Genomic DNA, 12,944 nt, shown 5'->3' on the forward strand with positions numbered 1-12,944 from the left:
TTTTTAATTTTTTTTAGTTATAATAGAAATTCAATTATTCAAACTCTAGACTTTTACCAGAGTGAATAGTACTAAAGAAAATAGTACCTTTTTGGCTAATTGTTTTTATGGGAACAACTAACCTAATTTCCTAATTGTTTGATCCTAACAATAAACAAATAATTGCAGTAATTCAATTGCAAACAATAGAAATAAATTTGGACATTCTAAGGATAAAAAGAAGTAAAAGGAAATAACATTTCATGATTTTAAATTGATAAGGTAATTTTAGGATTTTTTTTTTTTTTTTTTTTGGGGGGGCATTATTTCTTTGTACAAGTCTAGGCAAAAAATATTATCCTCAAATTGTTTCCACATTTTCTTTGTATGGAAAGAGTTTTGTACTCAATTCTAATAATATTTATTTCTATGCATCTTAGTCCTTACTTTTCGCGGACTCACAATCTTTGACACCTCTTGATCCACACCTGATCAACTGCATCAGAACCGTTGATGCCTTCCTTCTTTCACCACCACAGCTATTCTCAACCGTCCCATCTTGCATCTCCACGTACCCTTCCATACTCCCTAACCCACCAAAACAATAATTTGAAAGCACTGAAGCTTCTTCTTTGCTCTGCTCTGTAAGACCAACAACACCATCTCCTTCAAACTCTTTAACCTCTCCATGATTTGTTGTTGCCTTCTCCTCCGTCTGCGTCGACGCATTCGTTGATTTTCCGGCAAGTTCTCCGGTGGTTTTGGCCTTGTAGACTTGGTATTCACGAAGGTCATCAAATAAGCTCCATGACTGGTTTTTTCTTCTAATGATGGTTGTTGAAGCACCAGAAAAATCCTCACATGAACTGTTAGTTTCCCGGAAAAATGCAGGTGCTGATGATATTGACGATGAAGAAGACGGTGTTTCGTAAGACGACCTAAAGCTTTGAGAAGTTTCGAGAAGTTTTGATCCTTTGAGAATGTATTCATTGCCTTGACAAGGATATATGAAGTCGTTCTCAGATAAGTCCTGCCATACAAACCCATTTTTGTATCTCCTGGAGTGCATAATACCATGTGTTTGGTTAATGAGAAAATGGAGGAAAAATGAAAACAGGGGATTTTGCTTGATGGGTTTACCGCTTGGAAGCCCATGAATATATGCTGCAGATTCCTGGCCCTCTAAGAGAACTCAACCTATTAATCACATCTGAGAAAATTCAAGATTCAAAAACCAGCCTATTTGATGAGTAATAATTCAAAGTCCAAGTGATTTTTTTTTTGGTGGGGTTTTTCAAGCATTTTACCTTTGAGATACAATCCTTGAGGAGAAGAGAGAAGAACTTCCATGAAATGAGGATGTTCCAATTGCCCATTTCTGGAAAGATAGTAAATGACTGGAACCTTTTGGTCAGCCTTCGTCTTTGGCTTGGTTTCCATCAACGTTTTGGTTCTTTTTGGATTTGCATTATCTCTGTCTTGCCATTTTTTGGGCATGGAAGTTTCTGCTTTTCCTCCTAAATTGACCACCATTATGAAACAGATTGGAAGTAAATATATATATATATATATATTTGAATCTCCAATGCTCAATGAGATAGAACAGCAGAGAGGAAAGATAGAGCTTTGAAAACAAGGAAGCTATAAATTTGTTCACAAGGAAGACAGTATTTTTATGTATCACCAAAATTTTGGCCTTGAAAAATTCATGGCAAGGTTTCACGGATCAAAGTAGAACTAAGACAAAAAGTTGCATTTTCAATACAGGGGAAGTCAAAGCTGAGTCCCGTGAAACCATGAAACTTAAATCAGGGGTAGACGGTTTGACAATTTCTTCCTTTTAACCACTCCAACTCAAAATATGGATCTTTACTAAACAAATCTTTACGTACTTCCAAACAGATGAGCATGAAGAATTGAATAACATGCCTCCAAAAATCCAGACCATAACATACTATCATACTTAGCCAAACAATTTGTAGGGAAATAAAACAAAATATGACCTTGGGTTTAGGTAAAAGCACAGCCAGATTACCTTACAGTACAACTAGGGACATTAAAACATGTGAACCCTACAAAATAACCCCTGAATGTTCCATCATTAGTGGCTTGTTACACCATATGTTACTCATCTTGTCACTCATAATAACGGTTACGTATAAAACTTTTTTCATTTCTAGGGGTTAGATATGTCTCCTTGGCTGCAGCAGAATGCATCAAAATGGTAATGTAACGAAGTGAAGTTAGTATGTAATGATGGCTACCTCTATCAGAATATTCTTGCCACTTTTCCTTCACTAAAATAAATGCAAGAAAAATCCTGGTTTTTATCTGTCATAGTTTTTGGGCAACTAGCAAAACTGCATACACCATCGATGCTATTCATGCAAGGGGGAAAAAAAAAAAAAAAAAAAAAAAAAACAGAAAAAAAGAAAAAAGAAAACCTACTTCAAATTCAAACTCAATTTTTTATAAGTACATATTTCTGCGGTAATAATTTTTTTGTATAAGAAACTGATTCCTTAGAAAGGTAAAGTTCCAAGAGATATCCCAGAGCTTCTTTGAAGATAATCCTCCAAACCAGTTTCCTGAAACAAAAGTTTGGAATAATGGACCATACCAGCACCACCTGTGGACTCTAGATTGTTCAAACTTCAAACAACCTGAGTTCTGCAATAGTGGTTTGCAAGACCACGTTAAGATGCAGATACTTTTGCCAAGAATGATGACCTTGTAAGAACCATGAACATGCTTAACTTGGATTAGGATATGTTGGAGCATCTGTTTGCTTCTTTGGACAATCAGAAGAAATATGACCCTTCTCGCCACACTCATAACATGTTCTTCTCCTCATCTTACCGCTAATGGAGCTCACTTCACTATTAGTAACTTCACTCTTAGCAGCTTCTGTAGTTGTAGGCAAAGGCATTGGATGGGTCTTTGCTCCTTTCTTAGGGACCGCACATGTTATCCTCACAGGTCTTCCACACACAACTTTCTGGTCCAACTTTAATGCCATTGTCAGTGAGAGGCTATCTGAGAAATCCACATGGGCATAACCTCGGAATTGACCTGTTTCCTTGTTCATACCAAATCGAATAGATGATATATTGCAATCTGAGAAAAGCTTTCTAAGGTCGTTGTCAGTGATATCCCATGATAAATTTCCAAGATAGACTCTGTTGTAGCCATCTATATGTTTTGGGGCAAAATCAGATCCTTTAGTGGTTCTTGTTGTCTTGTAAGGTTGGATTTTCAGAAACAGCCCACCCCTGAGATATAAGAAGTTTCATAGGTGTGATGTAAGAACCAGACAACAGCAATAAACAGGGTAACTGAAAAGAAATTGTCTATACTCACATATCTGCTCCGTCAAGAGCCAAGGCTCGTTTAGCTGCAGCTTCGGTCTGTAAAGAAATTGAAATGGTAAGATCAAGTAAATCACAAAACCATTTCAATCTGGCAAAGAATAAAATTTCAAAAAAGTACCAAAAATTTTTGAAGCTTCAATTTAATTTATCATCAACTGCAGAACTCAGGTTTAAACAGGAAGAAAGCTTTTGACATGAAATCAACAATACAGGATAAGCCAAACATCTATTATTTTTATGTAAGCTGTTTCAGTGGCGACTGATAAAATCAGCAACCCAGCAAAGTTACTTTTAGCAGGTCAAGTCATGTAATCTCTGTAATGCTGTATGAATCTTTCTAAACTACATTTGCTCAGCAGAATAGCCTCTATAATGGCATGTCTCAGGATACAATATGACTGAAACTGACTACATAACTTAAAGACTAAGTTTGACAAGATTTTCTCATCTTTAATTAGTATGTTACCGATGATTTAACCTTTATGCCAAGGATATGTGCTAGTTGCAAGTAATTTATCAGCCAGTTCCATGAGCAAAACCTCCAAATCAGCAATTATGCAATACCACAATGAAGTGAGGATATGAGGAAAGGGGCATCAACAAGTTATGGAATGGAAAAGCCAACAAAAGTTCCAAAATATTGCCTTCGCTTTTGAATTCTAAAGTTATCAATGGCAACTCTTGAAATAGATAATTTTTCCAACTCTACATAATCTAAAAGCAAAACCAGTTATGTAGTTTTTTTCACCTTAAAGCTAATAATTGCAATTCCTCTGAATTTACCACTCTCTGGAAACTTCATACAATCAACTTCTGTTATTGTTCCGCAACCTTCAAAATAACTTCGGATGTCATCCTCAGTCGAGTAATAAGGAATGCCTCCTACATAAACTTTTGTAGTAACATCTCCATTTGCTTGGCTAAAAAAGAAAAGAGAAAAAATAAATAAATAAATAAATCTGCCATCAGATAATGCCCACAATTGAGGACCTAAAACAAACATAGGAACACAGACAAGAATCCACAAGATTTTGAAATGCGGAGTATAATAACTTAAAAACTGAGAGAGCTAGAATTTCATCCCGCATAAGCGCACTTGACCATTTTACGAATATCACATAACACCACTACAATATTCCATCCAAAACTCATCTTTGTTGAAACACGAAAGAAAAAAGATCTCCTTTGTTACAAGTTAAAAAGAGACTGCTGCCAATATGGAAAAAGAAGATACTACTTTTGATAGATAATAATCCTGTTATGCATGAATATCCTGCATGCATCCGAGTTTTTCCTCTCCATGCCATTCTATCAGTGCACAAAATTGTACAGTGCATATACAAGTTAATTGTCCATGTTTTAACTTCCTTTTCCCAATACTTAGTTTTCTTAGGAATCAAAATTGTGCATAACCTTTTTCGTCAAACAGCACAAATCAGAGATGAAATATATCTTCCCAAAAGCAACAATATTATTTTAGTTAAAAAAAAATAAAATATTACAATAAAAACCAAAAAAAAAAAAAAAACAAAAAAAAACAAAAAACAAATTTGAAATTAAAAATCACAAATTGGGCAAAAGAGTATTGTATTAGCGTTACCTATCACTATTCTTATTTGTCTCAGCGACCCTTTGCTCCTCACTTCCAAGTTCAGCAGCCCCTTTCTCTTCCTCATTCTTGGCCGCCTTCTTCTGCTTCTTTTTCTTATTCTTCTTATTCTTCTTCTTCGTCTCAGAGTTCTTAACCTCCTTCAAAACTTCATGTTCCTCTGTATCCAAATTCCCAACCTCCTTCAAAACTTCATGTTCCTCTGTATCCAAATTCCCATTCTTTTCCTTCCCATCTCGCTTCCTCTTCTTTTTCTTCTTCTTATCCTCCGAACCCACTGGCTCAATTTCCTTATTGTCCTCCCCATCTCTGTTTTGTCTATGTTTGTCTCGTTTCGACAGTCTGGGTCTCTGGGTTGCCAAGTCTAGAAGCTTTTTCAAAGACTGGGGTTTTGGGTTTTGCTTGTCTCGATTCTCTGTAGCTTCATTGTTGAGGTCGGTTTTAGCTTCTGAAGCTGCTAAAGAGTGGGCTAATTCTGCTCTAAGCTTTTGTTTCAGCTTCTTGTTTGACAAAACCATACTTTGCTGGTTTTCCTTCTCAGTCTCTGTAAATGGCATTCACTTATGCACTCTCTCACCCTGCCATAGCGAAACCGAGGGTTTTTGATTCGAAAGGCTAAACCTGGACCATACGACGTCGTTACGAGGTTAAACTATTTTTTTTTTTGGGTCCTTTTTCCTTAAATGAAGATAATTGTAAAGCAACCAAAAAAAAAAAAAAAAAAAAAAAAAAAAAAAACTTAATCCGTTTGATCGACGAGATAAAACGCCAGGAAGTGTTCTTTTTATAATAATACAATCTATTTTTTGATACCTAAATAAATAAAAAATATAAAAATATTTAATACAATATTATTAATACCTAAAATATTCCTACTTTATATCATTTTAAAATTATATATTTTTTATTAAAATTTTTTTTTTACAATTCTAAATTGACTATATACAATCCTATAAAAATTAATTTTATTAGATTATTTTTTTTTTATATTTTGAATTAGGATTGACTTTCATCCTTTTTAATTTTTTATATTTTTTTATTATTTTTTAATGGTGTGAAGTGTTATTTATTTGAAAGGAAAAAACCAACCATCATGAATAATGGAGGATAGCTAGCGATCGAGATTGACATGACTTATAAATATATTTGAAATATTTGAATTTGTTCAATTTAACAATTTTATAATTTTTTTGTGAAATATATTTTTAGATAATTCAATTATAAATTTTTGTTAAATTTTGAAATAGTTCGGTTATAAGCTTTTGAACAGATTTAAAATAATTCATACATATTCTTTTAAACATATTTAAAATTATAACTTACTATTTTGGAGCATTCGATCATAAACTTATTATTGAGTGTGTTCATTTGTATATTTTTTAACACATTAAATTTGTTCAATCCAACAATTTCAAACTTTTTTAAGAATATATTTTTTAATAGTTCAATCGTAAAATTTTGTACAACTGAATATATTCAGTTATAAGATTCTGAACATATTAAAGTTGTTTAGTTGTGTACTTTTAAACATCTTCAAAATTATAACTTCTTATATTGGAGCATTCAATTATAAACTTCTGTCCAAATTTTCAACAACACATTCTAATCCATCACTTCCATTATCTATATCATTTTCATCCTGTATATATTTTACATTCAAATAGATGTAAATCATCAATGATTAAAAAAAAAATTGGCATATTTCATAATATAAGATACTTAATATATGTATAAATATATATGCTCAATAGATAAATGTCAAACATATTAAGAATGTTTGGATGAACTCTTTTGAACAATTAAAAAATATTCAGTTTTAAATTATCAAATAAAAGATGAATTTTAATATACCATGATCAAATATAAGAGTATTGTTTCGACCTGATCGTTAATAAGCCATAGAAAAAAAAAAATCCAAACTAAAGTAATCATCAGGAAAAAAAAAAGAAGAAAAATTAAATACATCTTATTGTATCATTTTTAGACTAATTTGTAAATAATTGATGTATCTGCAACCCTAGTTTATAATGGAGAATAAATTAAATGAGATATAACATATTATTTGAAAAGAAGAATGAGATTGTATAAAAAAACGATTTAAATAAATTAAGTTAATAAATATCTTTAATAGTAACTTTAAATAGGAATAAAAATATAGATTAATAATAAAACTGTATAAAGTCTAAATGGTAGTACAACTAGAAATTTTCAAATGCTAATATAAAGGACAAAATAAAGGGGATTTTTTTGATGCAACATGTATAGTATATTTAAAGATGGAAAAATAAAGAAGGTCAAAAAAACTTATATATTACATTGAGAAAAAATGATATTGTTTTTGGTTTTGTTAATAACGTTTTGTGATAAAGAAAAATGTTTGTTGTTTTTTTCATTATATTATTATTGTTATTATTTTCTTTAAGAGGCACCAAAGTTCAAACTAAACTTCAATTTTTGCATAAAATCTATAAAGTATTTTTATTTGTGTCATGAAAAAATAAATTCGAATCATAGACAAAACAAAAAAAATTAATAATATATATTTAGATAATTTATTAAAAAACAAAAAAACATGTTTCATGCGAAATAATAATAATAATAATAATATAAATAATAATCTGAGTTCCACTGTCCCAACCTAAAAAATAATATAATAATGAAATCCCAAGTAGAAAAGAAAGAACACCAGTGTCCCTCGTACAAGTGTATCATCATATGTCACGGGCATTCATAACTTTGTTCGCGAATGTTTATATTTTGTTCGGAATATATGTTCCCATTTCTTATGAAAACTCTAAGAATAAAGTTAACTATATTTTTGGTGTCTTTAATTTGACTCAAATTTCAATGGAGTTTTTTATTTTTATTTTTATTTTTATTTTATTTAACTGAATGCCTCAATTTTTATTTTGGTTTCAATTCAGATTTCTGTTTTTATTATTATTACTATTTATTTTTCGTAATTGTGATCCTTGATTTTTGTTTTATTTTAATTTGGGCATTGCATATTTAATTTATGATAGGGGTTTTTTGTTTTATATAGATTTTTAATATTTTAAGAGCTAATAATAATTTTGGATGTGTAATAAAATATTTATTTTCATCAAAATTTTCATTATTTTTTTTTATCAAAATTGAAAGAAATATTAAAAATTTAAAATAGAATCCAAATTGAAACCAAAATGAAAATACAAGTATTCAATTAAAAAATTTGAAAATCTAAGCACTCAATTGAAATTTGGGGTAAACAAAAGGACCCAAAACTACAATTAACCCTTATAATATACCAAAGTTGTCATTTGCCAAACTTAAATTTAGATGTAAGTCATTAATTGATAGAGATATCGTTACTCATGAACATAATTTTCAATATAAAATGATAACATATTCCCAACATATAGAATTAGAGAGAAAAAGAAAGGTGAAAGTTTTGAGCTCTTCCCCTTATTTTGTACTAATCTTATGGAAGATGACCAATTTAAAAGTCTTTTTTTTTTTTTTTTTGGCTGTCCCCTGTCCCTGTGCCTCTATCCAGTGACTCGAATCCTTTTTTTTTTTTTTTTTTTTGGGGCATAGATAATGATGCTCACCAACCGATCAATTTAAAGGTAGATGTATTTATTTTCATATTGAAGTTTAGGATTAAAAACGTTCTTTGCACCCATTGAAACCAATCACAAACTGTTGGACGTTCTACCTACTTCTAGTAGTAAAAATAGTTCTTCATAACTACAAATAGTAAAAATAGCTCTTCCTTAATATGTATAAAAAAAAAAACTAAAACTTGAAAAAGCCTCTTGTAGATACAATTACAGTGAATGAGCAAATTTGCACTCACTTCACAGCTCAATAATGCTATACAAAAGCCTTGGATTTTGTGGTAGAACATGCTTTGATTGAGTTGTCATTTTTTGATTTGCTAGAAATTCATTATTTAGTAATTAGCGTGGACCTAGAGGTACCTGCTTTGAAATTGACATTTATCTAGTATTAGGAAATAGGTGTGGATGAGCTGGGAAAGTATTTGATGCTTCATTTTATTTTGATGCATTAAGTTTTGTTTAGTTTATTTTTTTGGTGCAGAAATTAAGGTAGTTTAGGTTTAAGTTGTTTTAAAAAAATGTCTCTCCTATTCTCCTTCATTCTTGAGCTATATTGACGTTCTTATTTTATAAATATTGGGAGGGATTTTTACACCTTTAATATGATATCTAGCAAGTTTTGAGGAAGAAGAGGTTTTATTTTAGATTAGACTTCAAAGAGGAGAATTTACATGGTCAAATACTTATTCAGAAAATTATAAGATAATATTTCAATCTTCAACCATGTTGAATAAATTGCCCGTTAAACATTTTTTTTTTTTTAAAATGCAAAAACGTAAAGTTAACTGTTAGCTTGAAACGGATTATATAGTAACACAACAAATCATTTGATGATTTAATTTTTTTTTTTAAAAAAAAATAAGAATTTTATACATTTATAACTGTCATTGTGTAACATCCCATATCGGTTGGAGAGGGGCACGAAGCGGTCTTTATAAGACTGTGGATACCTTTCCCTTCAAGACACGATTTGACAAAACCTTGAGGTAAGGGGAGAGACGGAGTGAACGAGGCCATGAGAGAGAGAGAGTGAACTCTGGGCCAAAAAAGACAATATCTTGATGCGGGTAGTACTGTAATTTTATCAAAAGATCAAATCTGTTTAAATAGTTGCTCTTAAACAAGAGCAAAATTGTCAAAGAGCTGCCCTAGATTATGATAAGTCATTGTAATTTTTTAATTTCTAATTCTCTGTATCTTCACATGGTCTGCAATATTCAATTTAAAGGAGATTAAATAGATCATATATTTGAACTTGGAATTGCAACTTGCAATTCAATGTTCTACGTGCTATCGTAGGCATGTTTGATCATGAAGGCAATAGAATTCAGTCAGAAAAAGACTTGTTTATTTAATTCTTTAAAACAAATTTACGACTTTGAGTTTCATTAGCCAACAATTTTCAATTTTCAAACTATAAAATAAACAGGAAAAAAAAAAGATCAATTTATAAATATTCATTTAACTAATTTGACTTTTTCTACTTTCAAACTCGAAGTTTATTTTTCAACTAGTTTTTTGTTATGACTTTTTTTTTTCTTTTTTTTTTTTACGTAACTATTTTGTTTTCTTGTTGGTTGAAATAGTTTATTATGATTTAAGACATAGTAATCAGCAAAGTCAAATAACAATCCAATTCTATCAAATCTTAATTAATTGCATTTACAAATTGACAAGTGCTATTTATTACGGTAGCTAGTTTTAGCCACGAAATTGACAGGGAAAGAAACAATTAAAGAAATAAAAGACTTAACATAAATCCAAAAGCCCCTATACCAAGATGAAAAAACAATAATATTTATCACAACCCAAATACGTCCTTTACTTTCTTAATCATATTTGTTATTCTACAATCCTTTTCAGTATAAATTCTGGCAAATGCTAACCGGATTTTTGTGACAGAAACATCCATGGAGGAGAACACAGACAATTTGTTCCGCAAATTACCTGATGAGCTTCTTTGTCGCATCATTTCTTTTCTTCCTTCTGAGACTGCATTAGAAACCAGTTTGGTTTCAACTCGATGGAGAGGTTTATGGAACCTGGTTTCAGTGAAACAAGGAAATCTAGATGGGATTGCCTGTTCAATTGCTGAGTTTTTAACCCATTTTGACAGACTTGATCCATTGAAGCAACCAAGGAAGCTTCAATTTCACTTGGGCAAAGATAGTACTGTCTTAGCCACGATTGCAGCCAATGATAAACTCCAAGTGGATTTCTCTACTGTGAAGCAGGAATTTCCAAAGCAATTTGATTGGAAATTGGTGCTGATCAACCACCACGATGTTACCCACCAGCCATGCCCATCTAATTTCTTTGTTAAAACTCTGAATCTGAAATCAGTTGGCCATCTTACTAATGAGGCTGTTTCTTCCATGATGTCAAAGTTTCAGTTCCTTGAGAGCTTGAAAATCATTGAGTGCAATGGGCTGCAAACATTATGTGTTGAATCCACTCCAAAGCTTCAAAACTTAACCATCTTTGACTGTCCAGATTTAATATCTCTCCGTATTAGATCCTCTAAACTCCGATCTTTTCGTTTCCGAGGTAAACTCCCTAGGATTACACCTGAATATCATTTTAACCTGGTGGATGCCATGCTTGATTGCAGACAAGGTCCTGGATACGGTGGTTTCAAAAGCAGTGACTTTGATCCTGCTCTATTAACCATAAAGAATGCTGAAGTTCTAACACTATGTAGATGGACTTTCGAGGTATGTTCCAAACCATATTCAAAGTTTTGATTTTTTTTCAAATTTCTTGTTCCAGCTTTTCAAACCTTGACTTGTTTTCTTGTTTTCAGTAGTATATAAATTGTAATGGGAAAGTACTTGTTGCAGGCATTGATCTGGCCAGGAATTTCTCCATTAAAAGGGAACTTCCAATTCTATAAACTGAAAGAACTATGGTGGATTGATTCTTCAAAAGATGGATACTGTGCTGATGCCTTGATCTACTTTCTCAAGCTCTGTCCTGCTTTGGAGAGACTCTTTGTAACTGTAAGTTTCTTTAACTTGGAAATACCCAAAAATTCCATCTTTTTCACCGTTTTACTAAGTTGATCCATTTTTATGTTTTCCAAACATTGGCTAGATGTATAACATATATTCAACACCTTAAAGAATGAACTTGATGAACTCTAAGCCAATTTCTGGAAAAGAAAATATTTTTGGCAATGTTACTCTGTTCAGCCCTTTAAGTATACACTTGGTGTTCATAAGTGCGTTACCATTGCTATTATTTTCTTCACTTAAATTTCTCATTCTCATCATGATGTTCTCTACCCTGTTTACAATTTTGCAGATTGATGAAAAAAGCTATTGTATTCCAATCATGGCCACATGCACAAAAGAAGTTGATAGGCATACAAAATTGGGTCATGTAAAAGTGGTTAAATTGGATGGATTTACAAAGCAAGAGGATGAGATCTCATTGCTAAAGCATATAAGAGAGCTAGTCAAAGTAGATCCACTCACCATAACATCATCCAACGAGAATTGTTTTCGGAGTTCGGTTAAGGAATCTCCATATCAGCCAAAATTCTGTAGCAATTTTCTAATGGAAGCACCCTGGTCAGAGGGAAGGAAGAATTCAGATCATTTTGAAGAAGTCAACGATATTAATAATTTGTGCCCAAAACATGCTCAAATGGGTCTAATGGCTCCAAAATTTGGGCAGATTTGATTTGTCTCTATCCAAAAGGTACTCAGTTTTTGTCATGCACCCAACAATTGGAGTGCAGGATGCTAAAAGCTAAGATGGTGGATTAGAAACTTTGTAGGAATTGCAAATTGTGACAAGCACAATGCTTAGTTTTCGAAAAATCATTTCAATTGTTACTTAAGGCTCCTCTCAGTGTAAAATGAGCTTGTAAAATGTGTCAAACACTTGTCAAAAAAAAAAAAAAAAAAAAAAAACACTATGCACTTTCAATGAAACTTCAAATTTTCTCTTATTGTAAACCAAAATTCTAGCCCCTTCTTTAAATGGCTTTTCCTGTGAGATTTGAGAAGCAATGTTTCTATGGAACCTAATGCATCATCATCACTACCTTGCAATTACAAATCAGATCATTCTCTATGTGATTGCCTAGACAGTTGTAGCTCAGCTTTCAAGCTGTATTAGGTACCAACCCTGGCCAGTCTCATTCACCCTCTTGCTTAGTACCCGATATCAATCCCTAAAATGGACAGCAAGAGAGGAATAAAATATGTCCAAAAAATATTATTGGGATTTATGTGAGGGCTTGTTAAATCAACATTTATTCCAAAAATTTTAAGTCAAACAGAAAATGAATCCAACGATGTATATCAACCTAACACAAGTTATAGCCAAAAAAAAAAAAAAAGAAAAAAGAAAAGCCTAACACAATTTATTATCAAT

At 31.8% G+C, this 12,944-nt stretch overlaps 3 protein-coding genes across 3 annotated transcripts; 1 reads left to right on the forward strand and 2 right to left on the reverse strand.

Annotated features, from left to right (window-relative positions):
• Window positions 1–213: 213 nt before the first annotated feature.
• Window positions 214–2,278, reverse strand: LOC107413514 (protein SOSEKI 5). The gene is made up of 3 exons (XM_016021474.4): window positions 1,287–2,278; window positions 1,120–1,189; window positions 214–1,037 (listed from the first exon to the last, which is right to left on the reverse strand). The coding sequence occupies exons 1-3, from the start codon at window positions 1,510–1,512 to the stop codon at window positions 416–418; spliced, it is 918 nt and encodes a 305-aa protein (XP_015876960.4). The 5' UTR covers window positions 1,513–2,278; the 3' UTR covers window positions 214–415.
• Window positions 2,279–2,406: 128 nt separating this feature from the next.
• LOC107413500 (phragmoplastin interacting protein 1) lies at window positions 2,407–5,564 on the reverse strand. The gene is made up of 4 exons (XM_016021455.4): window positions 4,951–5,564; window positions 4,099–4,270; window positions 3,340–3,386; window positions 2,407–3,251 (listed from the first exon to the last, which is right to left on the reverse strand). Exons 1-4 carry the CDS (start codon window positions 5,514–5,516, stop codon window positions 2,732–2,734), a joined length of 1,305 nt encoding a protein of 434 aa, XP_015876941.3. The 5' UTR covers window positions 5,517–5,564; the 3' UTR covers window positions 2,407–2,731.
• Window positions 5,565–10,292: 4,728 nt separating this feature from the next.
• LOC107413511 (F-box protein At2g39490) lies at window positions 10,293–12,502 on the forward strand. Its single transcript, XM_016021471.4, has 3 exons — window positions 10,293–11,275; window positions 11,402–11,560; window positions 11,865–12,502. Exons 1-3 carry the CDS (start codon window positions 10,472–10,474, stop codon window positions 12,243–12,245), a joined length of 1,344 nt encoding a protein of 447 aa, XP_015876957.3. The 5' UTR covers window positions 10,293–10,471; the 3' UTR covers window positions 12,246–12,502.
• Window positions 12,503–12,944: the final 442 nt, after the last annotated feature.

This window comes from Ziziphus jujuba, chromosome 8 (assembly GCF_031755915.1).
Source record: "Ziziphus jujuba cultivar Dongzao chromosome 8, ASM3175591v1".
In the NCBI taxonomy this organism is placed as follows: domain Eukaryota; kingdom Viridiplantae; phylum Streptophyta; class Magnoliopsida; order Rosales; family Rhamnaceae; genus Ziziphus; species Ziziphus jujuba.

Bases quoted from the DNA above. Each gene is read 5' to 3' on its own strand.
- LOC107413514 (XM_016021474.4), bottom strand. From the start codon at position 1,512: ATGGTGGTCAATTTAGGAGGAAAAGCAGAAACTTCCATGCCCAAAAAA. The intron at 1,190-1,286 runs GTAAAATGCTTG...GAATTTTCTCAG, and splicing joins TCAAGGATTGTATCTCAAAG to ATGTGATTAATAGGTTGAGT. The intron at 1,038-1,119 runs GTAAACCCATCA...TATGCACTCCAG, and splicing joins TATTCATGGGCTTCCAAGCG to GAGATACAAAAATGGGTTTG.
- LOC107413500 (XM_016021455.4), bottom strand. From the start codon at position 5,516: ATGCCATTTACAGAGACTGAGAAGGAAAACCAGCAAAGTATGGTTTTG. The intron at 4,271-4,950 runs GTAACGCTAATA...TTTCTTTTTTAG, and splicing joins ACAAATAAGAATAGTGATAG to CCAAGCAAATGGAGATGTTA. The intron at 3,252-3,339 runs GTGAGTATAGAC...CTTATATCTCAG, and splicing joins GCTCTTGACGGAGCAGATAT to GGGTGGGCTGTTTCTGAAAA.
- LOC107413511 (XM_016021471.4), top strand. From the start codon at position 10,472: ATGGAGGAGAACACAGACAATTTGTTCCGCAAATTACCTGATGAGCTT. The intron at 11,276-11,401 runs GTATGTTCCAAA...TACTTGTTGCAG, and splicing joins TATGTAGATGGACTTTCGAG to GCATTGATCTGGCCAGGAAT. The intron at 11,561-11,864 runs GTAAGTTTCTTT...ACAATTTTGCAG, and splicing joins TGGAGAGACTCTTTGTAACT to ATTGATGAAAAAAGCTATTG.